Source organism: Palaemon carinicauda, chromosome 13 (genome assembly GCF_036898095.1).
Source record: "Palaemon carinicauda isolate YSFRI2023 chromosome 13, ASM3689809v2, whole genome shotgun sequence".
Lineage (NCBI taxonomy): Eukaryota > Metazoa > Arthropoda > Malacostraca > Decapoda > Palaemonidae > Palaemon > Palaemon carinicauda.
This window is the reverse complement of record NC_090737.1, coordinates 126,923,502-126,950,383: the sequence shown is the minus strand read 5'-3', so window position 1 is coordinate 126,950,383 and position 26,882 is coordinate 126,923,502. Positions and strand designations below refer to the sequence as shown.

At 35.0% G+C, this 26,882-nt stretch overlaps 1 protein-coding gene across 1 annotated transcript; it reads left to right on the top strand.

The window, feature by feature from the left end:
- The first annotated feature begins 545 nt into the window (after positions 1–545).
- On the top strand, positions 546–25,324 carry rt (Protein O-mannosyltransferase rt). Its single transcript, XM_068385798.1, has 14 exons — positions 546–696; positions 7,515–7,816; positions 9,596–9,720; positions 11,153–11,329; positions 11,591–11,765; positions 15,068–15,317; positions 15,886–16,106; positions 16,360–16,492; positions 16,647–16,757; positions 17,376–17,529; positions 18,741–18,958; positions 19,177–19,335; positions 19,970–20,065; positions 24,570–25,324. Exons 1-14 carry the CDS (start codon positions 556–558, stop codon positions 24,798–24,800), a joined length of 2,493 nt encoding a protein of 830 aa, XP_068241899.1. The 5' UTR covers positions 546–555; the 3' UTR covers positions 24,801–25,324.
- The last annotated feature ends 1,558 nt before the right edge of the window (positions 25,325–26,882 follow it).

Sequence of the window (26,882 nt, the reverse complement as noted above, 5' to 3'; positions counted from 1 at the left end):
GCTGACCGCAGTCAAATCTTCATTGTATTAATGTGTTTTTTTTTTCCATTTTGTATGGAGGTCAGCACTGTTGACTTATTTTTGAAAGACTGCTTTTCTTTGGGGTAGACCGTATTCCCGATCGGCTGCCCTGCCTGACATCGCTTAGACCCCGGTAGTGTATATACATGTGTTGTACCAGTCACCAGCGTCCTTCCTCCCAGCAGCGAGGAGTCCTGTTGCGGTTACTTGCTCTACCCAAAGTCCTTTAGATATATCTTGGCTCTACCTTTCTTTCCTCCTATTTATGAGAAAACAACCCCCCCCCTCTTCTTTCCCTCATCCAACCTAGGAGGTTATCTAGGAGGATCACGCCCAAAGGATACCTCCTTCTTCACGACCCTCCCTTCGACGCTGTGACCTCAACTAGAGAGCCACCGGTGAAAGGAGCCAGTTTGCGCACAAACAAACGAACACTAGGCAACCAGCGGGTGAAGATGATCCCTCATGCCATCCCCCCTCCCCCCTTAAAATACTCTTCTTCTTTAGTCTAGCGTTGTAGCTGTTGCGGTGTGGATGGTCCTTCGCTTCCAAGGATCCCACTGGATCGCTGTTCTTTTTTATCGGATTATGAATTTGGAGTCCTTGGAGACTTTCCTCGGATCCTCGGCGAAGTCTTGCGTGTCGGCGATGGGAAAGCATCTCGGCGTGAATAAGGTACAAGATTCGAATGTAATGGGAAGTGGGAGAAAAGGCGAAGGCGATTTCCTTTTTATATTTTCTCTATTGAAAGCGAAGCGATGCTGTTTGTGCAATGAGATCGCAATTCCCGGAGTGGTCCAGGAGGGGAGCTTACGAAGTAGGTGCTGTGCGATGGATAGAGTCTCTCTCTCTCTCTCTCTCTCTCTCTCTCTCTCTCTCTCGGTGGTGAAACTTGAAAGCTGATTACCTTGGGCTCATACAGGATTGAGAAAGTATAGGTTATTTGTATATTTCTTGTTTTTTATCATCGGTGTTTGTCGCCTTTCCCTTGGAGGAAATTCTTTACAATTAATTTCCGTCTTAATCTTTTTTTATTTTTTTTTTTTTTTTTTTTTTTTTTTTTTTTTTTTATACAATAGTTTCGATCAGTATTGAGAAAGTATCGATTATTTTTCTATTTCTTGTTTTATTTTTTATTTGTTTGCCGTCTCGCCCTTAAAAAGAGATTGTTTACAATTAATTTCGGAATGAAGCAGCTACATTCATCTTTTTTTTTTTTTAATTGGCTTCGATGCACATCTATTGACAAAACTACCGAGTATGTAACTCGTTCATATAAGAATACAGACAGGAAATTAAACCATTAAACCTAATTCTAGTAATATCCTGTATTTACACGAAACGTTCTGGTTATCATTGCCAAAAACAACTTCTGAAATTTGTTGATGTTGTTTTCTGTCTTGCCTCTGAGAGATCAATCGATCTTTCAATCAATCTTCAATCTAAACACCTTTCTTTATTCTCCTTCGTAGCTATGCACTTTCTCCGGCCTGTGGGCTGTGCCCAGGATTCAACGAATGCGAGACGGAGGCCTTGAAGTAAATAGTCTCTTTATTAGCTGTTGGCAACTCAACGGCCGAGGGGGTTACCTGAACACCTTTTCTCAGCTGATTCATATTGCTCCAGTAGATGAATAGAGCAGATTTTGTCAATTGTATATTGTTACTGCCTTTCCTTATTAATTAATGAGTTTTAGGTTATGGTTACATATGAGTTTTGTTGATTTGATATGCAGTCTAAAAGTAAATAAGAAATTGCAGACTTGGGCTCTCTGCGGGATAAACAAATCTGGTTCATTACCTGGATTTGTTGAAATCTTATTCCAGGATGTGGTTATTTTTCATTTATCAAGAAATATACATTAACAGTTCGTACAATTTATGATATTGTATATACATGATAGTATATGTAAATGAATACATTTTGTAATTAATATATTCACAATTGCAACTTCTCATCTAGATGTTTTTTTTTAAATTACATACTAATTGAATTATCGACTCAGGAATGACACAAACCGTATATATGTAATTTACTCAAAACATTTTTATTTCTAATAAAAAATAATTATATTTTTATTATCAATTGGGTATTTGCTGCAGCAACAAAAAAAAAACACGTATTTTTTTATTAACAATTGCAGCTACTAAAAAAAAGAAAAAAAAATTTGTATTTTTATTAACAATTGGGTATTTACTGCAGCTACAAAAAAAAATTGTATTTTTTATTGACAATTGGGTATTTACTGCAGCTACCAAAAAAAAAAATATTTTTTTATTAACAATTGGGTATTTACTGCAGCTACAAAAAAAATATTTTTTTTATTAACAATTGGGTATTTACTGCAACTACAAAAAAAAATATTTTATATTAACAATTGGGTATTTACTGCAGCTACAAAAAAAAAGGAAAAAAAAAACTTGTATTTTTATGAACAATTGGGTATTTACTGCAACAAAAAAAAAATCTTGTATTTTATAAACAATTGGGTATTTACTGCAGCAAAAAAAAATCTTGTATTTTATAAACAATTGGGTATTTACTGCAGTTACAAAAACATCTTGTATTTTATTAAACAATTGAGTATTTTTGCATCTACAGTATACTTCTTCCCTTTTTCCTATATTGAGCAGCACTTAACTCCATATGCAAGTCTTACAAGGGACTTTTCCTACCTTGAGAAACTTCCTTTTTTTTTTAAAGAAATTTCCGACTCCGTTACTTCGTCTGTTGGCATTTCCCGTTAAACGTATCTCGCGTGGCTTGTTTGTGATATTAAAATGAAGCCGATGAAGGACAATAGTCAGTCTCTCTCTCTCTCTCTCTCTCTCTCTCTCTCTCTCTCTCTCTCTCTCTCTCTCTCTCTCTCTCTCTTAGTCAGCTTATGTCTTATCGAGAATGGTAATGTATGAGGTTTATTTTGGAAACTTTTTTTTTTCATTAGTTTTTTACTACTACTTATTTTTCTTCTTCTTCTTCCTCTTTTTTTTTTCTTCTTCTTCTTCCTCTTATTCTTCTGTAATAATTATATCAATGATAGAAATAATAATTTGTTAATGATAGTATTAATAATTTCATTATTTATTTTTATTATTATTATCGTTATTATTATCATTATCATTATTATTCTCATTTTGATATTGGATATTAATGATAAACTTACAACTAAAAATGCAGTAGTTTGGCTGTATTCATCAACACTTTTTTTTCATTCCTAGTTAACAAACTATTTTTATATAACGTTCCTCGATCTTATCCAAAAAAAAAAAAAAAATATTCACTGAACTCTCTATATTTCCCCAAAGACAGAAAAAAAAGGCTTCAATCCAATTTCCGTTTAAAAGTGATTGAGTTTTCCACCAATCCAGGTTATTTGATGGACAGATTTATATATATATAAAAAAAAAAAAAAAAAAAGAAAAAAAAAAAATTCCAGTTAGTGCTTTTTGACAGTCTGGACGAGAAGAAAGGAAATGGAAATCGTGTGGGACAGCGTTGCATTCGAATTATTGATAGATTGACAACTGTTTTCTCTTGGGGTTACATTTCAAGTTCCGTGTTTTTTTTTTTTTTTTTTTTTTTTTTTTTTTTTTTTTTTTTTTTTTTTTTTTTTTCTATAATATTCATACGTTAGATGTCAGGATACTTCTCCTTTCTCAATGCTTTTGTTTAAGAGAAAGTACCTTCTCATGGCTTACTTTCCAGATATATTTATTATTATTCTAAAGCTTCTTATAAAAAAATATTTTTAAAAAATCATAAATTAAAGTCTTAGCAATATTAATAAAAAAAAATTCATGTATTGTATATTCGACATTTCAGACAAATACCGTACATACATATACCAAGGGACTTCCCCCACTTTTTGGGGGTAGCCGACATCAAACAAATGAAACAAAAAGGGGACCTCTCATCTCTACGTTCCTCCCAGCCTGACAAGGGACTCAACCGAGTTCGGCTGGTACTGCTAGGGTGCCACAGCCCACCCTCCCCCGTTATCCACCACAGATGAAGCTTCATAACGCTGAATCCCCTACTGCTGCTACCTCCGCGGTCATCTAAGGCACCGGAGGAAGCAGAAAATGTTTATTCAAATAAATAATTCTTACTGTATTATTCACACTTTTCAATAAGAACAAAAACTCCGTAGAATTATTTACTATTAATTTTCCTGAAGGGTTTCTAGTTTTCTAAGTGCTTCGATGATGAGGATTTGAAAGTAAACGAGCAATATGCGTTGTGTAATGTTAAATGTCTTAGAATGTATACGATAAAATTGATTACAAAAGGTCATGTAGAGAATAGGGTTCCCCTGCAGTATAGGACCAGAAAAGCAACCTTTAAAATGGTTATACTATACTGTATAGAATAGGGTTCCCCTGCAGTATAGGACCAGAAAAGCAACCTTTAAAATGGTTATACTATACTGTATAGAATAGGGTTCCCCTGCAGTATAGGACCAGAAAAGCAACCTTTAAAATGGTTATACTATACTGTATAGAATAGGGTTCCCCTGCAGTATAGAAACCAGAAAAGCAGCCCTTAAAATATAGTAATACAATACTGTATAGAATAGGGTTCCCCTGCAGTATAGGACCAGAAAAGCAGCCCTTAAAATATAGTAATACAATACTGTATAGAATAGGGTTCCCCTGCAGTATAGGACCAGAAAAGCAGCCCTTAAAATAAAATACAACACTATAGAATAGGGTTCCCCTGCTGTATAGGACCAGAAAAGCAGCCCTTAAAATATAGTAATACAATACTGTATAGAATAGGGTTCCCCTGCAGTATAGGACCAGAAAAACAGCCCTTAAAATAATGTAATACAACGCTGTATAGAAAGGGTTCTCCTGCAGTATAGGACCAGAAAAGAAACCCTTAAAATAAAGTAATACAACGCTACATCATAAATCCACGAACCGTCAAGTAATCGAAAGGAGATTTGAGGTTTGTTCTGCTCTTAGCCAAGAAACATCAGCCTCAGATTATGCTTTGAAATTACTTCGGTCACACACCAAGTCTGGAATGGGATTCCCTTGAGAAACGGACTCTTGTATTGTTCTCTTGTTTAGGGGTTGGAGTGGAATGTTCCGGTAATTCCCCCCCCCCCTCCCTTTTGATTGTTGTTATTTACTCGTGAGTTTGTACGTCTCTGTTGAAGAAGCGAAGTTGTCGGAAACTTGCATAACATAATATTGTTCAATTGCGATGATCGGAAACGGGAGGATATATAAATACATACATATATGTATATATATATTTATTTTATATATATATATATATATAGAATAGATATATATTATATATATACTATACATATATGTGTATATATATACCGGTACATATATATATATATATATATATATATATATATATATAGATATATATATATATATATATATACATATATACATATATATACACACACACACACATATATATATATATATATATATATAAATACAAAAACCATGTTCTGTCAATAAATAATACGCATATTACCGTTTGATATTAAAAAGATTAACAGTATTCTTTTAGCAAGATATGAATTCATACCTAGACGTCCGAAAGACTGAAAATATTCTGGATTTCAAGTTGAAGCTAAAGACTTTCTTGTTGTGTTTTTATAGTGCTTCGATAATCTTGATTTGCCAATAAACGAGCAGTATGCGGTGTGAAATGCTGAATGCCTTGGAATATATACAATAAAATGACTGCTAAGGTCCTGTAGAGAGTAGGATTCCCCTACTGAATAGGGCCCGAAAGGCAGCCTTTAAAGTAAACTGAAGTATAATCGATAAATGGACAAATAAAGCCAAAGAAAAGATCAAAGTAAAAAATGACCTTGACTGGACCCCCAAAGCAAGGGACCCCGAACTTTGGTGGCCACTGCAAAGCCCATAATTGGATAACATCGGTGAAATGTTCACTACCAGAAGCAAGGCACCTAATTGAGTCGCTAAACACACGCGAATTTCGACACAGACCTTGCAATCAGTGGGGCAAAGCATTTGAAAGGCATGAATATCGCGCAAGCAAGCTCTCGAAGTTCTATCACACACACACACGCACTTTTGGGTGAGGTTGCTGTTAGGTACTAACTGGGATGCGAGGGGAATGCAAGTGACTTTATTCAACAAGGTAACGAGCTTATATACAAACAGTTGAGGGCAGCCATGTCAGAAAAATTCAAACAATATAAAACATGCGATGGCAAGCTTAACAGAATTTCATATTAGTACGGGCGAGAGCGAAAGATAGAAGAACAGCAGCATTACAGTGAATGAGCTTGTTTGAAACACGTGCAGTACACACAACTGTGCAAGAAAATTATTGGCACTTCAAAATCTTTGGCGACGCTTATATTAAGGACTGTTTTCTTGGGACCTACAAGATCTGTTTGTTGTATATATTCTTAGACAATTAGAGTATCACACAGCGTATTCGGTGTTAGTTGTCAAATCCAAATTACCGAAGCACTTAGAAAACAAGAAAGTCCTCAGTTTCTTCTTAGAAGCCTTTATAAAGAAAGTCGTATATATATATATATATATATATATGTATGTATATATATATATGTGTGTGTGTGTGTGTGTGTTTGTGTGTAAATACAGTATATATATATATATAGCTATGGTACCCTTATTATATAAAAGAGGGGCTTTACGCACAAAGACGAATTATTTCAATTTATTATTTACATCAAAGTCAATTGTGTTATATATCAACTTTACACCCAGAAAGAAATTAATTCAATATTATACCTAGGCTTTACATCTAAGTGTCAAATGGTTTTAATATATCTACGCTTTTACCAACAAAAAATTAATTTTCAAGTACTTGATAGTCCATCTTTTATTTTTATTTATTTTTTTAACTGCTTTTGTTTCATTTTCATGCAGTAATTTAAAAACACTAAAGTTTTGTGATTGCATTTGTTCGTTTATTTTTTGTTGTTGTTGGTAAAAGCGTAGATATATTAAAACCATTTGACACTTAGATGTAAAGCATATATAATACAGTATTGAATTAATTTCTTTCTGGATGTAAAGTTGATATATATAACACAAATGACTTTGATGTAAATAATAAATTGAAATCTATATACTGTATTTACACACACACACACACACACACACATATATATATATATATATATATATATATATAATTTCTGTGACGCTCGGCACAATTTCCAGTCGTACGACTACTCCATCCCTTGGGTAGGAAGGGTAAGTAGTCATACACTTGTGAGGGGTACCCCGAGAATACACTCGGAAACCACAATCTCCCACATGTGACAAACTGCCGTGTTGTAGTTTTGAAAGAGGGAGGGGTGGGAGGGGTTAAATATGTGTTCGCGTGTGTGCATATCTAAATATATAGCTGTTATTTTTGACGGGTCACTTACACCAGTACATATTAGGTTAATTTGTATCAGATGATTTATGAGAAAACTAATATATTTATTTTTCTTTGATGTTACCCAGGGCGATGGAGAATCCGCACCAGATACACCACCTCCAGAGACGTCTCCCGAGGACGTCACGCAGAATTCCTCCGACTCGCCCTCCACGCCAACGAAAGTCCCTGGCACCCCCACCAGGAAAGACAACGCCAAACAGAAGTCGCAAGGGTCCAGAAAGTCGAAAGCCAAGACCAGTTCCAAGGAAGAGCAGACTCTCAACTCTCCTCTGGAACTCAACCTGCATCTGGATGGAATGTCCGTCATGATATTCACCGTGTCTTTTCTGACGAGGATTTTTAGATTGGAATCTCCTAGAGGCATTGTGTAAGTACAGAAAGAACAGTGGCCAGTTTTAGAAATACTTTACATTAAGGGCTGCTTTTTTTAGATTGGAATCTCATTGAGGCATTGTGTAAGTACACCTAGTACAGTGGCCAGTTTTAGAAATACTTTATTTAAGGGCTACTTTTTCTGGTCCTGTACTGCAGTTACACTCTAACAAAACCTTCGCATTTAGTTATTGGGTCCTATGACTGGCCAGACAGGATTTCATTGGATCCCTCTCTTTGGTTGCGGCTCTCTTTCCCTGTGCCTACACATACACCGAATAGTCTGGGCTATTCTTTACATATTCTCCTCTGTCTTCACATACCTAACAGCACTGAGATTACCAAACGGTTCTTCTTCGCTCAAGGGGCCAACTACTGCAATGTAATTTTTGGGCTCAGCCATGTCGTCCTGATGGATGGTTCCTTTAGGCAGCTTTCTAAGGGATATTTAGCTTCCATCAAGACGACATGGCCATATCACCCAAAAATAGATTTTTCGTTTTTCTCAAAATCCGTTTTTTCAGTAGCTACTTTCCTCTTGGTAAGGGTAGATGACTCTTTAGCTATGGTAAGCCACTCTTCAACTAAAACCAAAAAAAAAAAAAAAAAAAAAAAAAATTAAACTAATGTTCTGTAATCGTTAGTAGTGCCATAGCCTCTTTACCATAGACTAACACTGTCTTGGGATAGAGTTCTCTTGCTATGGGGTACACTTGGGCACACTATTCTATCTTATTTCTCTTCCTCTTGTTTTTTTTTTCGAGTTTTTATAGTTTACATATGAAAGATTTATTTAATGTTGTTACTGTTCTTAAAATATTTTGTTTTAATTGTTAATTACTTTTCTTGTAGTTTCTTTATTTCCTTTCCTCACTGAGCTATTTTTCCTGTTGGAGCCCTTGGGCATATAGCATCCTACTTTAACAGCTAGGGTTGTAGCTTAGCAAATAATAATAATAATAATAATAATAATGATGATGATGATGATGATGATAAAAATCATAATAATGATAATAATGATAATAATGATGATAATAATAGTAAAAAAAAATAATAATAATAATAAAAATAGTAATAAAAATGATGAAAATAAAAATAATAAAAATAATAATAATAATAATAATAATAATAATAATAATAATAATAATAATAATAATAATAATAATTAATAGGGCTATTTCAGTGTTTTTTCGGTCTCATTTCCCCTCTCTGGGAGTTTCTCTGAAGCCTGTGTGGATTTTATTACCAATAGATTCGTTCCCTAAACTTTTTGTCAGCAGAAATTATTCTCTTAATTTTTTTTTTTTTTTTTTTGCGTGTGTTTTAGTGGCTTAGTGTCAGACACTTTATTATTGTAACAAAAAATATGAATTGATGGAAATATTAGTTGTATTTTTGCATATAGTTATGCAATAGGAAATGTACCCTTCATGATTTTTGAATGATTATGAATTAGAAAATTTACCCTTCATGATTTTGTAGTTATTTTGTCGCTGAAGTTTTTGTAAAAATATGTTTTGGAATATTATTTCATAAGAATTTAGATAAATTCTAATAAAGGACTATAGGTTTTTTATAGCCTTTAGATTTGTGACAGTAAGAATTAGTTTATGAATAATGTGCACTGCATACACCAGAAGCTACTTCGAAATGATTTGGACCAAATCAGAATACTTTAGATTATTTTATCTTTTTAATTTAGCAAGCGTAAGGACTAAAATATTAGTGAAAGCTCTTTTAAAATCGTCCCAAATGACTTCTATTTCGTCCCCAGGTTTGACGAGCTCCACTACGGCAAATATGCCGGGCTCTACATGCAGAATACCTTTTTCTTCGATTCCCAGCCACCTCTCGGCAAGCAGCTGATTTCCCTTGCTGCTTATCTTTCAGGCTTTGATGGTGAGTCTTTTTACGCATCCAGATTTACTGTGGGTATTTTTAGACCATTTTTTACACTACCAGATTTACTGGGGTACTTTTAGAACATTATTTTACACTACCAGATTTACTGGGGTACTTTTAGACCATTTTTTTACCCTACCAGATTTACTGGGGTACATGTAGACCATTTTTTACACTACCAGATCTACTGGGGTACATGTAGACCATTTTTTACACTACCAGATTTACTGGGGTACTTTTAGACCATTTTTTACACTACCAGATTTACTGGGGTACTTTTTGACCATTATTTTACACTACCAGATTTACTGGGGTACTTTTAGACAATTTTTTTACACTACCAGATTTACTGGGGTACTTTTAGACCATTTTTTACACTACCAGATTTACTGGGGTACTTTTAGACCATTTTTTACACTACCAGATTTACTGGGGTACTTTTAGACCATTTTTTACACTACCAGATTTACTGGGGTACTTTTAGACCATTTTTTTACACTACCAGATTTACTGGGGTACTTTTAGACCATTTTTTTTACACTACCAGATTTACTGGGGTACTTTTAGACCATTTTTTTACACTACCAGATTTACTGGGGTACTTTTAGACCATTATTTTCCACTACCAGATTTACTGGGGTACTTTTAGACCATTTTTTTACACTACCAGATTTACTGGGTTATTTTTAGACCATTTTTTACACTACCAGATTTACTGGGGTACTTTTAGACCATTTTTTACACTACCAGATTTACTGGGGGTACTTTTAGACCATTTTTTACACTACCTGATTTACTGGGGTACTTTAGACAATTTTTTTTACACTACCAGGTTTACTGGGGTATTTTTAGACCATTTTTTTACACTACCAGATTTACTTGGGTACTTGTAGACTATTTTTTTACACTACCAGATTTACTGGGGTACTTTTAGACCATTTTTTACAATACTTGATTTACTGGGGGTACTTTTAGACTATTTTTTTACACTACCAGATTTACTGGGGGTACTTTTAGACCATTTTTTTTACACTACCAGATTTGCTGGGGTACTTTTAGACCATTTTTTTACACTATCAGATTTACTGGGGTACTTTAAGATAATTTTCTTGTTACTGTCTTCTTTCATCAAACGATTTAAGAATAATTTCCATCATTAGTCGTCAGCAGATGTGGTGGCATCCTATTTAAGAAATTTCCATAGGTTTGTAGTAATCAAAAATTTTTTTCTCTTGGAAAAATTACCATTGTAAATAAAATCATAATTCCCAACTGATGTAAAACTTGTTTAAATGTGAAACCAAACCTGCATTGGAATCAGTACGATAATTCTCATGTTGCACAACTAAACGCACGCCTTCAGGTAAATTTCAAGTCCAATATGTAATTTTCCTGTTGTACAGTAAAACTAATAATCTATCCCCTACAGGCAACTTCAAGTTCGATCGCATCGGAAGTCCCTATGACATGACAGTCCCAGTTTCAGCCATGCGCTTAGTACCAGCTTTCTTTGGTTCTCTCTTGATGCCCACAGTATACAACCTGATGTTGGAGCTGGGTATCTCTCACTATGCTGGTGCCCTTGTTACTTTCCTAATGATATTTGGTTAGTAAAACATTGTATGTGGAACATACATAAAATTTGTGGCTTTTGATAATTTAAGAGATATTCATGAGTTTCTTCGAACTGTTACCGAGTGATTTGTTTGGATAATGAATCCCATTTGATTCATATTTCATATAGATAAACAATGCTGTGTATATTCAGTGCCAGATAAACATGGATTACCATTAGCTTGTTGTATCATCATACAATATCCTGCGTTCAATTCTAGTACCTTTGATTAAATGGACCTTTACATTTCAGATAATGCCATTCTTGCACAGTCTCGCTTCATCCTGATGGAAGGCATTCTTATGTTCTTCGGAATGTTTGGCCTTCTGTGCATCTTGAAGTTCCGTCGTCTGTATCACCAGCCATATAGCCTGCCATGGTTTGGCTGCCTGATTCTGGGGGCTGCATCTTTAGGGGCTGCTTTTTGGTAGGCTATTTTCCATCCTTTCATATTCTTTGGTTTATTATATTTTTATAAAAGTTGCTCATCATTAAGTGAAAAACACTATGGTTACCATGTTCCATAAAATTGTCTGTACTTTGGAGAATGTCATTAGTGGAATAAAAGGCTTATTCAGTATAGGGTACAGTATTTGTTTTAGCAATAAAGGTGTATTCTGCATTTGGAAAAAAAAAATGTGTATTATGCATCAATATTGGATCTCTCATTCTGTCACCTGAGAAGAGTAGAGCACTCGATACAGAAGATCAGAATGAAGTATTGAGTATTGAAACAAAAGTTAATTGCCCAGAATTAGAACAAAGTAGATTATTACCTTTGCCAACAAACTTGGAAGGAGGTTATGTTTTATCCCCTGTTTGTGTGTGTGTTTGTGAACAGCTTCCTGGCCACAATTTAAATCTTAGATTAATGAAATTTGCTGGGATTAACCGTTATGTTAAAAGCTAGAAATTATTAAATTTGTTTGGTCAAGGTCACGGTCAAAAAAAATTTCCAATTCACATAATCAGCCATAAGTTTGGATATCATTGTCACAGATTTCAAACTTGGTTCATATTTGATTGTATGAAAATCCATGCCAATTAGTACATATTAAGGTCAAAGGTCAAGGTCGAGCAAAATTTCGAGAAATAAGCTGTAGAGGCGTAGGTCTGCGCTTGGCTGAGTGCCCCTTTAGGTATTAATGAAACAGGATTTTATTTACTACCACCAAAGAGAGCAATGTGTTTAAAATGTGCTTCTGATTAAAAGGGATTCAGTCATACTACTTTTCATACAACTATGGACATGTTCTAACTTCTAACATGGTACAGTAGTTGAAGATACATCTATGAAAAGTACTGCATATATGCTATACAAAGATCACACACTTGCCTCTGTCTGACAAACTTGGTAAACCAAGTGATGTAGACATTGAAATAAAAAGTTATTTATTTCCAAGACCAATACGGTTATATTGAAAGGTTAGTTATAGTTGAATGGGCATACGCTATGCCAAATTGAAGTATCATAAGATATATTAGGAGTTATGAAAAGATAGTTATCCATAATGATTGTCCTGCTCTTAGATTTAATCTGCCATAGATCATGGATTTTGTTACTGTAGCATTAATATTTTCTCCTTTTATGAGATGAGAGAGAGGTTCTAAAGAGGGTCATTAGTAAAAGGAATGGGGTAGGTTGATAAACAGTTATGGAGGGCTATACAAGATAGCTAATGAAACTTGAGTGGAAAAGTATTTCACAGAAAAGCTGAACTATTAGCTAGATAGTTTATTGTGAAAGGCTTTGTCCTGGACACTAAATCACCGTAAGATTTAAAAATTTTGAGAAAGAATGTCTTGATTATAGAAAGACTGCACAGTACAGTACTGTATTGTGCTTTTGGTATCTCAACTTTTTGCATTCTAATCTTGAATTTTGTTATATTTGGTGACCCCTTTTATATGTATTTTTTTTGTACATATATATATATATATATATATATATATATATATATATATATATATATATATATATATATATATATATATATATATATATATATATATATATATATATATATATATATATATATATATATATATATATATATATATATATATATATATATATATATATATATATATACAGTGATACCTCGGTAGTCGAACGACTCTATACTCGAACAATTCGGAGTTCGACCAAAATTTTCGAGAAATTTTTGCTGCGGTGCTCGACCAAAAATTCGGTACTCGACCAGCCGAACACGTGACGACCGCATGGGCTTTGTGATGATCGCGCCATCTCGGCCACTCTCGCTTGTTCGGGAAGCATCAGTTCTCTCGAGAGCGTCACTCAGACAACGCGCGATCAGCATTCGTTGTGATTTAGTGATTTTCAGTGCTTTTAATTGCTTTTTTAGCTTTCATAATGAGTCCCAAGAAAGTAATGAGTGTTAAGGGGAAGGAGAAGAGGAAAACAGTGCGAACAACGATCGAGTTGAAGAAGGAAATTATAGCGAAATATGAGAATGGTGTACGAGTGTCCGATTTAGCGGTAGAATACGGAATGGCGAAGTCGACCATTTCTACGTTTTTAAAGCATAAAGAAATGATTAAGAAGGCGAATGTTGCAACGGGAGTTACGGCGGTAACTAAGCAAAGGCCACAAGTGATTGAGGAGATGGAAAAGTTGCTTTTAATATTTATTAAAGAAAAACAGTTGGCCGGGGAAAGTGTTAGTGAAGCGTTCATTTGTGAAAAAGCGTTGCATATCTATGAAGAATTAGTGAAGAAAAGTCCGAGTACCAGTGAAAGTGATTCATTTACATTTAAAGCGAGCAGGGGTTGGTTTGAAAAGTTTCGTAATAGAACAGGTATTCGTAATAGAACAGGTATTCATCATTTTCGAAGAATACTGCAGAGGAGGAAGAAACAATTAACAATAGACCAGTTTTTCACAAAAGAAAAGAAAGCTGCTACATCAAAGCCTGTTTCTCCTCCAAAGAAGAGACAAAGAAGAGAAGAAACCCCTGAAATAGATCTGCCCACCCTTTCATTGGAGAGAGAAACAACTCCTGAAGGAGAACTACCACGCCACATCATGGAAGGGGACTCTCCTTCCAAGCAGTAACCTCCCCCTTCCATCCTCTCCACATCCATCCCTGTATGCCATCGAACCGCTGCTCAAAGGTATGTTCACTACAGTACAGAAAATGGTTTAAAATTGTTTTATTTTAGTACAGTAAATGGTTTAAAATTGTTTTATAGGATTTTCTGACCAATTTCATACACATTTAGATAATTATTGTTGTTTAGGTACACGTTTTATTAATATTTTGGGCCTGTTCGAGTGCTTGGGAACGGAATAGAATATATACCATTATTTCTTATGGGGAAAAAAAATTCGGTACTCGAACAAATCGGAGGTCGAACACGGATCTCGAACGGATTATGGTCGAGTACCGAGGTATCACTGTATATATATATATATATATATATATATATAAAGTGTTTATACTTATATAAAATTATACAGTATGCAAATGTGCTTACTGGAGAGAATTAATGTTATCGGATGTAATATTTTTCTCATCTCTATAATGATTCAGAATGGCACAAGAAAGAGAGGAAGGACGGAAAAATGCAGAATTTAATACTGTGATGGGTGTTTCACTTCATGCTCCAATAATTTTTCCTTTGCACATTAATGCTATAAGTGATAGTACTGTAACACAGTATGCACTACCTCATTCGTTTAATATAAAATTCATTCATCTTCCACAGCGTTCGTTACTTTGGAATCTTCACCTTCATCTTGGGTTTGAGCATCCTGGCCAAAGACTTTTGGACTATGGTCGGCGATCGTCTTGTTTCGGATCGTCAGCTTCTGGGTCATTTTCTCACGCGAGCATTCATTTTCATAACCATTCCAGCAGCTTTGTATATTGGTTGTTTCGCTGTTCATCTGAACATGCTCTATAAAGCTGGACCTAATGATAACATCATGACTTCTGCTTTCCAAGCAAGTCTTGAGGTAAGCGCTTTAATCATGATAAAAAAAGATTAAATTTCTACCATTTTTTAGTACTTAATAAAAGTTTATAGCAGAAAGAAATGACTGATTTTATGAATACTTACCTGGCAGTTATATATATATATTCGAAGCTATATATATATATAACTGCCAGTTAAGTATTCATAAAACTTTGTTTTATCATAAAAACTCCATTTTTATGAATAGTATTTACTTGGCAGTTATATATATATATAGCTTCGAATATATATATATAACTGCCAGGTAAGTATTCATAAAACTTTGTTTTATCATAAAAACTCCATTTTTATGAATAGTATTTACTTGGCAGTTATATATATATAGCTTTGAATATACATATAACTGCCAGGTAAGTATTCATAAAACTTTGTTTTATCATAAAAACTCCATTTTTATATAATTAGTGGTTATTAGTTTTCAGATGCAATATTTCTTTCCATTCTTGTTATTGTATTGCTTTCAATCCATTTTAATGTGAATATCCTTTATACTCTTATACTGTCTTGCAAGGTATTAAAAAAATGTACCGGTATATTTTCTCCCACAGGGTGGATTAGCTGCTATTGTTTCCAACCAGCCAGTGAAAGTGCTTCATGGATCACAGATCACACTCCGTCATACCCACGGACGGACTTGTTGGCTCCATTCCCATGATGCTGTTTATCCTGTCAAATATCCTGATGGTAGAGGATCTTCTCATCAGCAGCAAGTGACTTGCTACAGTTACAAGGATGTTAACAATTGGTGGATTGTCAAGAAACCAGAAATGTGGGTATTCTGTTTGAAATGGGATTAATGTACAGTACGGTATTTATAATAAAGTGGTTTTAATTGGCTGTTGTTGATTTAAGCAATACTGTTCAGTGTTATAAGGGGTTTATCAAATATATTATATGTACATTTGTTTTCCGAATCCTTTTATTTCTATGGCTTTGTTTGTATATAGTATTTGTCAAAACTTGTGAATTTTATACGCTGGCACGTCATGGTGTTAACTTCTGCTATCTGGTTTTCTTAACAGAGAGGAACTTGTAGTGATTGAGCCTCATGAACCCATCAAGAATGGAGACGTCATTGAAATTGTACATGGCCTGTCGTCACGTCTTCTGAATGCTCATGATGTAGCAGCTGCTATGTCTCCTCACAATCAAGAGGTACGTAACAGATGAAAAGGAATTTCTTTGAGATAAAGATCACTGCTTAATCATTGTTATTTTCAAGATACTTTGTATTTTTTATTAGTTTGGTGTTTGATTTATCTTTCAATGTAAAGTATATTGAAATTTACCGGTTACTTTTCATTTGCAGGTTGCTGCTTATATTGATTATAATGTGTCCATGCCAGCTCAGTCCCTCTGGCGGGTAGAACTCTTGAATGCTGATGCAACTGACGGGTATTGGCATGCTGTTGAAAGTCAGGTGAGATCAATTTGGAATATATGTCTGACTATTATTATTATTATTATTATTATTATTATTATTATTATTATTATTATTATTATTATTATTATTATTATTATAAGCTAAGCTACAACTTCAGTTAGAAAGGCATACTATAAGTCTAAGGGCTCCAATAGGGAAAAATAGCCAGTGAGGGAAGGAAATAAGGAAATAGATACAGTAAATAGAAATAATTAACATTTAATAAAATATTTTAAAAACAGCAACAGAATGAAAACAGATATTTCATAATATAAACTATAAAAAGACTTATGATCCAAAGTTAAAAAAAGATACTGTACTTCTTTCTAGTGAGGTATTTATTTGCAGGGTTTACTAAGTTGAGTTCTTTAAAAATCAGTAATTTTTTAGGGGGGAAAATGGAGATAAGGCTAATGCTACTGCATTATACAGTATCTTGTAAGGTTATTATCTTTCTCATGATGCTGTAATTTGATTTATAGCTTAAATTGAGAATGGGATAAAGGTATAGAAAAATATCCTTTTTTGAAATTTACTTTATAGCATTGTATTATTGATACACTTATGCATATTATGGTAAAAGCTAGAAAAGTTTAGAACATAATTTTTCCACAGATTCGCTTGATCCATGTCAATTCAAGCCAGGCTCTCAAATTCTCTGGAAGACAACTCCCAGACTGGGGATTCAGGCAGCATGAAATTGTGACGGACAAGATATTAGATCAAGAGGACACTATTTGGAATGTAGAGGAACACCGGTATACTCGTAGTACGTATCCCAGTGTACCAAGTTTTTTTTTTAATTTTATGAAGTGCTATGGTTATAAGAGTAAAATAGTGGTTGGTAATGTAGAGGTGCCAGCAACTTCTATATTGTAATGTGTACTGTACATCTGAATAAATTAACCCTTTTACCCCCAGGCTATTTGGAACTTTCCAACCCTTAACCCCCAGGGGTTATTTTTTTTTTCAAGCACATTTTGCAGTATATTTTTTTCAAATTTCTCTAACAACCTTAATTTTCATCATAGAGAGGTCAGGTTGGTCTCATTCTCTTGGAAAATGCCTGAAGTTTCTCAAAAAAATAGAAAAAATATGCAAAAAAAAAAAAAAATGTAAATAGCAGTTTTTTGCAAGGACGCACTGGTACGTCTATGGGGGTAAAGGGATGAGTTTTGTGAAATGTACCAGTACGTCCTTTGGGGGTTAAAGGGTTAAGATACCTAGAAATGGCTAATTCAGAATTCACTGTACACTATTAAAGAAAGTTAAGTGGTCTTTTAGTATTCATCAATATACGGGGAAACTCGTTACTGGTGGTATGATATAGCTTCCCTCATTTACAAAATGTTTAAATCTTATTTTGCTACATAATTCTTAATCCCTAAGCCTCCAAAGTACGTACTGGTACGTTTCACAAAACTCATCCCTCTACCCCCAAGGACGTACTGGTACGTCCTTGCAAAAAACTGCTTTATACATTTATTTTGCATATTTTTGATAACTTTATGAGAAACTTCTGGCATTTTCCAAAAGAATGAGACCAACCTGACCTCTCTATGACAAAAATTAAGGCTGTTAGAGCAATTTGAGAAAAATATATTGCAAAATGTGCTTAAAAAAAAAAAAAAACGCCAGGGGGTTAAGGGTTGGAAAGTTCCAAATAGCTTGGGGGGTAAAAGGGTTAAAGACCTTATTATACACTAACTAAATAACTTTGTACTGATAAGCCTGAATGTGTCGGACACTTGAATGGCCATGATGTTTTGTTAAGTTTATATTATATTTTAGTGCTTTTTATGAGGAATTTTCAGAAATTTTAGAGAGAATTTATATAATAGAAGGCAATTCCCTAATTCTGTCAAGATATTTGTAATGTTTTTAATGGGTCACGTACACTAGTACTGTGTATTGAATTTGTATTTTAAGAATGATCTTATTTTGGACTGGCTCCTAACCAAGGTAAATTTTTTTGAACAGCTGATGACAAGAAGGAGAGAGAGAAGGAACTAATTCGAACTGAAATGATACCTATGGAGCGTAAAAATTTAACATTCTGGAACAAGTTTTATGAACTCCAATACAAGATGTTATTCAATAATCAAGAAAATGTAGCCGGCCACATGTATGCTTCTGAACCTTTAGATTGGTTACTGCTCAAGCGTGGCGTTGCTTACTGGATTTCTTCTAATAGCAATGTAAGTTATGAATGACTTTAGTAAATGTATTTTTAATAATATTTGTGAACCCTTACGGGCTACAAAGGTTATACGCTTGAAGCTGTTTTCTTGGAAAAACTTAGTCTTTTTTAATAACTCGTATTGTTGTTTGTAATTTTCAGTTTGGTCATTTATCAAAAAACTGTAAATATTTTCCATACTTTTTCATGCAGCAAGTCTTGTGTTATTATTTGCAGGCGCAGATTCACTTCCTAGGCAATGTAGTAACGTGGCTATCTGGCACACTAGGCTTGGTTGCATACCTTGGTCTTTTCGTGTTGTATTTGTTGAGAAGGCAGAGGGCTTGCTATGATTTGCCCGAAGATGTATGGAATAAATTTTGCACCTTTGGAGAGGTAAGCTTACTCTTATATTTATCTGTATTTTTCGGGGGTTAGATAGATATATGAGTTTTGAGTGTTTTATCAAGGAATACAGTACTGTAAAGAATAGCACTGTATTTTAAAGTTTTGCCATCAGTATCTATACTTATACTTTAGTGTTGTGTAATTTTAAAGTGGATATTAATACTTGATTATATAATTTACTGTAGTATGCTATCCTTATCTTAACACTTGAATAGCATTCGGTGGAGTGCCAGTATAGGGTGGGGATGTATTATTTATTACATTTGAAAGGATAGAAACATTATTAATCTTGGATTACAGGACAGTAAATCTTAGTTTTGTGGATAGTTAGTTACAGTTAAAAAGCAATATTTATCCTGTTTCATTAAGTAATGAACATGTTACCATACTCATAATATGGATCAATTCACATTCAATAAGAAACTGGCACAGATCTGCATTATATTTACGTAGGCTTTGTTTTCTGTGAGTATTTACTTTTGCTACAGTTAAATTTTTCAACATACCTTAATTAATTCAGAAATTTATCACAGCATAATAAACGGTCCTATTATTAATTTTACTTGAATAGTAAATTTTCTCCATGCAGTGAATTAAATTGTTAATTTTTTCCCTTTTTCAGGTACTAGGTATTGGATATGCAATCCATTACTTACCCTACTTCCTCGTTGATCGAACCTTGTTTCTTCATCATTACATTCCCGCTTATATGTTCAAAGTAAGTTTTTCATTTATCTGCTTTAACCATTTTCTGGCAATTTTTTCATGTGTACCTAGAGTAGGTGAACTTCCGCTCTTCCTGTTTTATAATTCAGTTTTAAGTGCTCAAGCTATTACATACAGGTATTGAATATATGTGTTATGCAAAAAAGTGATTATCCTACTGCTGCATAACAAGATATACCGTATATACTCGTGTTATGTTCGATTTTTTAAGGCCTATTTTTCAGTTAAAAAAGTAAGGGTCGAACGTTACACGGGATATATATTTGAAAAAGTAAAAATTTCTGGCCTACCGGTAGGTAAACGTAAGCTAGGCCTACGCGAATATTACCCTAGGCCATGCTACCTGCTGGTAGGTATTCGTAGGCTATGCTTAGACGTATATAAGGCTTCCTACCGATAGGTAAACATAGGCTAGGCCTATATATACAGTACTAACCATGTTCATTTAACACCACGCATATTATTAGCATGGATTTTATTTCCTAAACCATCATAAATAGTTTTTTCCGCTACGAGTAATGACTTTACCATAACGCAGCAGGTATGAAGCTAGCAAACAGTCGGGTTGCATATATTATGTGATATGGTTAGTGAAAAAATAAGGCTCATTTTATTTTACTTGGTCTGGTACATTTAATTGATATGCTGCTGCTTTATTTTTTAATTGATATGCTGTTGCTTTATTTTTTAAGGTTCCATATGAGGTATTTCCATTCATTTTTCTTTTTGCTTTGGCCTTTCCCTTTTTTTTGTCATGTATTTTTTTATGAGGAGTGCCATTAGTCTGTGTTAGAATATTCTTTAAATAGCTAGTGTCGGGAGAATTTTCTTTTTTCTGTGGAAATATTAATAGTCAACCTATTAGCTTCTTTACTTATTGTAAGTTGGAGCACTTTCTTGTGATAGTTTCCCTTATCTAAGGAAATATATAAGTTCTAGTGGCAAATGTAAAAGTTTTATCCTCGGGTGAAATAGCTCCGCATATGCTTTGCTTTCTGTATAGGAGAAATTAATGTCACCGGTATTTTGAATAGTCTGGTATTTTTTTCAAATACTAATATATTATTATTATTTTTATTATTATTACTTGCTAAGCTACAACCCTAGTTGGAAAAGTAGTAAGGAAAAGAAACAAGGAAAAATTAAATATTTTGACAACAGTAACAACAAAATAAATATTTCATATATAAACTATAAAAACTTTACCAAAATTAGAGGAAGAAAAATTCGATAGAATAGTGTGCCCGAGTGTACCCTCAAGCAAGAGAACTCTAACCCAAGACAGTGGAAGACCATGGTACGGAGGCTATGGCACTACCCAAGACTAGAGAACAATGGTTTGATTTTGGAGTGTCCTTTTCCTAGAAGAGCTGCTTACCATAGCTAAAGTATCTTCTACCCTTACCTAGAGGAAAGTGGCCACTGAACAATTACAGTGCAGTAGTTAACACCTTGGGCGTAAGAGAATTGTTTGGTAATCTTGTGCTGTCAGGTGTATTAAGACAAAGGAGAATCTGTAAAGAATAGGCCAGACTATTCGGTGTATGTGTAGGCAAAAGGAAAATGAACCGTAACCAGAGAGAAGAATCCAATGTAGTACTTTCACTTTCTGGCCAGTCAAAGAACCCCATAACTCTCTAGCGGTAGTATGTAAAAGAGTGGCTGATGCCTTGGCCAACCTACTACCTACCAAGTGAAGGATTTATATTCCTGAAAGATGTATCTATTATTCTTTTGATTTTTGTTCACTCATGCTTTGTTTCTGCTGTAACCTCCCCAGTAAATAGCTCAATCACAAATTTTAAAAGTAATTTTTATTTTTCGTAGCTATACAAACCTGGGTCCTTTAGTAGGGGTATGATTTTGGCAAAAGCTTGAAACACCCAATGAAGCATTATTGAGTTTCTGGCCACCTCCATCCAGTATCCCCTGGTGGTATGGGCCTGTCAGCACTCTTAACCTTCATTTCAATTCTGTCTGGGACCTGCGGGATGGATGCGGTGTGAAGTAAAATCTAAATGACTTAGGTTTGTATAGCTAGGAAAAATACAAACTACTATTAAAATTTGCAATTTGCTCCCACATGAATATTAACATTTGTCCTTTATTAGGGGAGTCGTCTTTAGGAGGGAGGAAGTCACGTTTGCCCAACTGGTTGGCTAGCAACCTTGGATTATGATGCTCAGTCTGGTAAGGAGAGCAGCAAAGCAAGGGATCCTTGCATTTCATGACCCAGGGTTGAATGGCCTACTGTGGCAGGGCCCAGGAGCTCTTCCATATAAGAGTCTATCTTCAGTGGGAACAATGTTCCCATTAAAGACTACAGTAATAAAGTATTGGGTTTGGCTTAACAGTCACATTCCCTCTTGTAAGGAGTGTGGAGATTCTATGCTTTTACTATATTAGCTCCATAATGAATTAATAGCTGATCCCCGAGAGAGGGAAGGAAGGAAAAGAGAAAATAAGGCCATGCATTCTCACTCTTAAACCTTAGAATTATGATGTAAACACTATCTTAGACAGGATGCTTGTTGTCCCAAAAGGAGCGATCTAACTACTGTACACCACTTGCTGGGTAGCTACCGCAGGTTGTATGGACGATGTATCCAGGGATCTGTGCGTACAATCCTGAAGATAGTGTGCCATGAAGGTAATTTCTCTCTTCCAGGCACCTGCATTCAACACTTGGGTAGCTGAATGGTTCATTCTGAAGGCTAAAGTAGTACCAATCTCCTTGACTTCATGAGCTCTAGGAGGAGCTGTAGTCTCTACTGATGACTTCGCAAAGCCAAAAGGTTATGGTATTTTTAAAGATTTTCCTCTCTATCCTCCCTGTGCTAATGAAGAGGTTCTGTAAGTAGGATCTACAGCACATGATCTTGTTTGCTTTATGTAGAGCCTCGCTGCCCTTACAGGAGATGGAAGCAAGTCATCAGGATTATAGGCCATCTCCTTTAGCGATGATTCTAAAAAGGATTCAAACCTGAGTTGCTGATTGATGGATATTGGATCTTTGCCACAAATTATGGAAAGAATAATAATATCTCTCAACTGCTGGGAATGGGACGCTAAGTACAATAGACCATGCACTTCTGCCACTTCAGTTTGAAGCTAAGGCTAAGAAAAGCACTTGTTTTAAGTTTGAGATTCCTGTCTGAGGCTCTTGTCAAAGGTTTGTATGAAGCCTTCTGGAGTTATCTAAGTACTGTACCCTGGTCACATTCCAAGCTGTAGGTTTAATTTCCCAAGGAGAAGAAGCCTGTTCAAAACTCCGAATCAAAGCTGGTTATTCCCATGAGGAAGAGAAGTCTACTCCTGTAAGCCTGAAAACTTGTCTCAAGGCTGAGAGTTATCTTTTAACTGCCAAAACTGAGAGCAGTTTCTCACCCTTCAAATACAGTACACAAGAAAATCTACTACTATGGAACAAAGGCTACAAGTGGAGATGTGTTCTTCCAACAGCACCAATCACAGAAGAGTGACTTCTTTACTTGGTAGACTGCCAATGAAGACTTTGCGCGGTATCCAGAGTATTGTTGTGCTTTTATTTGCTAAAAGCCTTTCTTACTGAGAAAATGCTGGATAACCTCCATCTGTGAAGAGACACCCAGTTCACTGCACATGTGCAGCTGACATAAGATGTCATAACAAGTTGGGACCGTTTGGAACTTCTGTCTGTAGACTTATAAGGTCATGTGGCCATTTCGGTGCTAACCATTGTTATTTGGAGATTGACCGTGATGATGGCTATGCTGATCACTTAACCTATGTGAGAGAATGGTGGGAAGTCATAGATATTGTCGTCGTCCCACAGGTGTTGGAATGCGTTTTCCAGCACTGCTGCCTGGTCTTACATTGGTGAGCAATAAATTGCCAGTTTGTTGTTTTGGTAATTGACAAACATGTCTATTATCGGGGAATCCCACAAAGGATTCAAAGACCATTTTGAGCTTGCAGTCTGAATAAGATAACCCAGATTGTCTACAAACCCGTTCAGTTTCCTGGAAATGAAATGTTTCGACAGGATTACGTTACTGTCCTCTTAACCATGAGTTCACCGCTAACTAGCAAATGGTGTGAGGGGAACGGGTTACACATATACTAGTCAGCAGGCTTAATTTGTCCAATTTTAATTGGAAAAAAAAAAATATGATAAAGCTGATTTTAGGCTGTACAGCCAAGTACTGTAATTGACGTGATATTTATAGAACTATAAATGGCATGTATGTTTCATGACATAGGAAGCAAATCAGCCATTACTGTGGTATGCATATATTAGAAATAGGCTAATAACAGTAAACTTCAATACTGATAGATAAATCAAAATTATTAATTTAACTAGACAGGTTCATGTTCTGGTTATCTTCATGAATGTCACATTTAGAAGAATAAACTTAGTAAATTTCATCTTGATGTGACGGTTCAGAAATTATATACTTTTTTCTAATTAAGAAAATTTTGTATTTCCCAACAATAATAAATTTTGTACTTTTCAGCTGTGCCTTCTAGCTGCAGTGGTGGAACATGGGCATTACCTTATTGCCAGCTACTTTAATGCTCCTAGGTTAGCCAAGGTATACATTGGAGCTGTAGGGTTGTGGATGACTTCAATTCTCTATGTCTTCTGGGTCTTCTCTCCCGTGACTTACGGCACTGTTGACCTTACAGCAGATCAAGTACTTAGTTTGGCTTGGAGAGATACGTGGGATCTCATCATTCATAAATAGTGATGTGTTAAGATAAGATGTCTTATTTATATCATGTTGTGCTGTAATTGCAATGCATTTTGCAGAACTATTTTTGTATGTATGTTGCAACATTTGAAGCTGAATTAAATATGTGGTTGACAATTGTAAACTTTTTATTTAAAATAGTTTGCATTGATTGTTGTTATACTTTGACACAATGTAGGCTAGATAGAATTTTATATTTTCAGTCTGACATATGTTTAATTGAAAAATGAAAATTTTTTAAGAATCTCAAAAGCCAGCAAATGATGTAAGGTGTGTTAATTCATCTATGATTGAGTTAGGATTTTGATGAAAGGTATATGTGCGGCAATAAAGGTATTTGTGTATGATAGTAAAGCAAAGAGGGACTGTACATTTTACCTGATTATGTGATATTAGCGCGAATGTAAAACTTAAACTGTACTACTATTTAGGGTGTTGGGATCAGTGTTATTCTTTATACCTAATTTCTATTTTTGTACTATTGTTACTTTCAGTAATGAAACATTTCTACACAGTTATTTGCAATGACTTTAATGTATCCTATGAGTTTTATTGATCATGGTACAATATTGTACTAGTAATATTGTATTTGAATAATCCTTAAGAACACTGGTTATCTTGTATTTATTTAAAAAATCTGTACAGTACATCAGTAGTAATATACTATGCTGTGCGGCTCGATTGCACCAATTCTGATGCGAGCGGTGATTTAGTTAAAGGTTGTGGTAAATTATTGGAATCGTTGGTGATCCAATTCTGGTCCAAAGTTCAATCTGCTTTAATGGCTTGATTGATTTAATTAGAAAAAAAAAAATCATGACATGCCAAGTCATCGATAACCATTGCTGCTTGTGAAGGACATTTCGACCTTATAGATACCTATACATTCCAACATACAGTACTTTGTCGTACCTCAAATCCGTCTAATTATTCCTAGAAAGGTTCCTACGCGTCAGGTCCTCAGACAACCTATGTCATTTCTGTAACATGTTTTGACTTCATGCAATCTGTTCCTTCCAGTGGTATTGTACTGTGCTTTGAAAAGGCTAACACAAAATTTTTTTTCCTCTAAGTTACTTGTGCACTTCTAATCCTGATCAGACAGTAACTCGAGTGATGATATCTTGGGGATGAAATCTTATACAGACCTGAAAGAAAGAAAAAGGTCAGTTGAACTGGCACTTCAATTATTCCTACCCTCTCCAGCTTTTAAAGGTTAAAGGTGTCTGGTTTCAGTTCCAGTTCCATCAGAATAGATGCTCACCAGAACGTCAGCCGGGCAAGCCCAACCCCCCACTGGGGTGCCCTACCACAGCAGTAGCCTCCCCAGTAAACAGCTTAAACTCACGGTCCTGGGCGGGGATCGATCTCTTGCCATGCGAAATGCTAGGCAAACACGTTACCACTGTACTAGCCATGCTTCTTAAATAACTTGCAAAGAAAATGTTTATTTTATTTAGGTGGTAGATATTGTTCTTTAATCTTGTCTCCTGGAGAGAGATGCCATAGCTAGAAAGGAAAAAACAAGACAAGCAAATGATCTTAGGCAAGGTGATGTCTGTAATTATGGACGCGCTTCCTGACTGAAAGAAGTAGAGACCTCAGGTATATCAAAATACAGACTGCATAAATGGAGAGTGAGTGACCGTCGAACCACTACCAATGCCCTAACTAGCCATAGTGAACACCTGCCATGTGGATTCTCCCTCACCAGGAAATGGGTCACCCTAAATAGAGAAAGAACAAAAGCTGGTAAGACTGGGGATAACCTCCAGAAATGGGGTTATACAAATGGTAATAAATCTCATAGTGTGTAGCTGCCAATTAGTGCCCACCTGATCAGTCATGGATGTAAGAACATTAGAAAATACAGGACTCCAATGGGTAGAACAATGGTGATTGCAGTAAGATATAAATGAATCAATAAACCTCCTAACTTGCATAGATTAAATTTTCCTTCATACGCTATGCAAGCTAAATACAAGTATAATGGTCATATGTGCGTTAAAGAAATTTTACTAATCTTCAGTGTTTTTGGTCTTCCAATTCTAAATATATGTCAAACTCGTAATTCAT

Excerpts from the sequence above, each read along its gene's own strand:
- rt (XM_068385798.1), top strand. The coding sequence starts at position 556 with ATGGTCCTTCGCTTCCAAGGATCCCACTGGATCGCTGTTCTTTTTTAT. Across the intron at positions 11,330-11,590 it reads TACTTTCCTAATGATATTTG|ATAATGCCATTCTTGCACAG; the intron begins GTTAGTAAAACA and ends TTTACATTTCAG. Across the intron at positions 11,766-15,067 it reads TCTTTAGGGGCTGCTTTTTG|CGTTCGTTACTTTGGAATCT; the intron begins GTAGGCTATTTT and ends CATCTTCCACAG.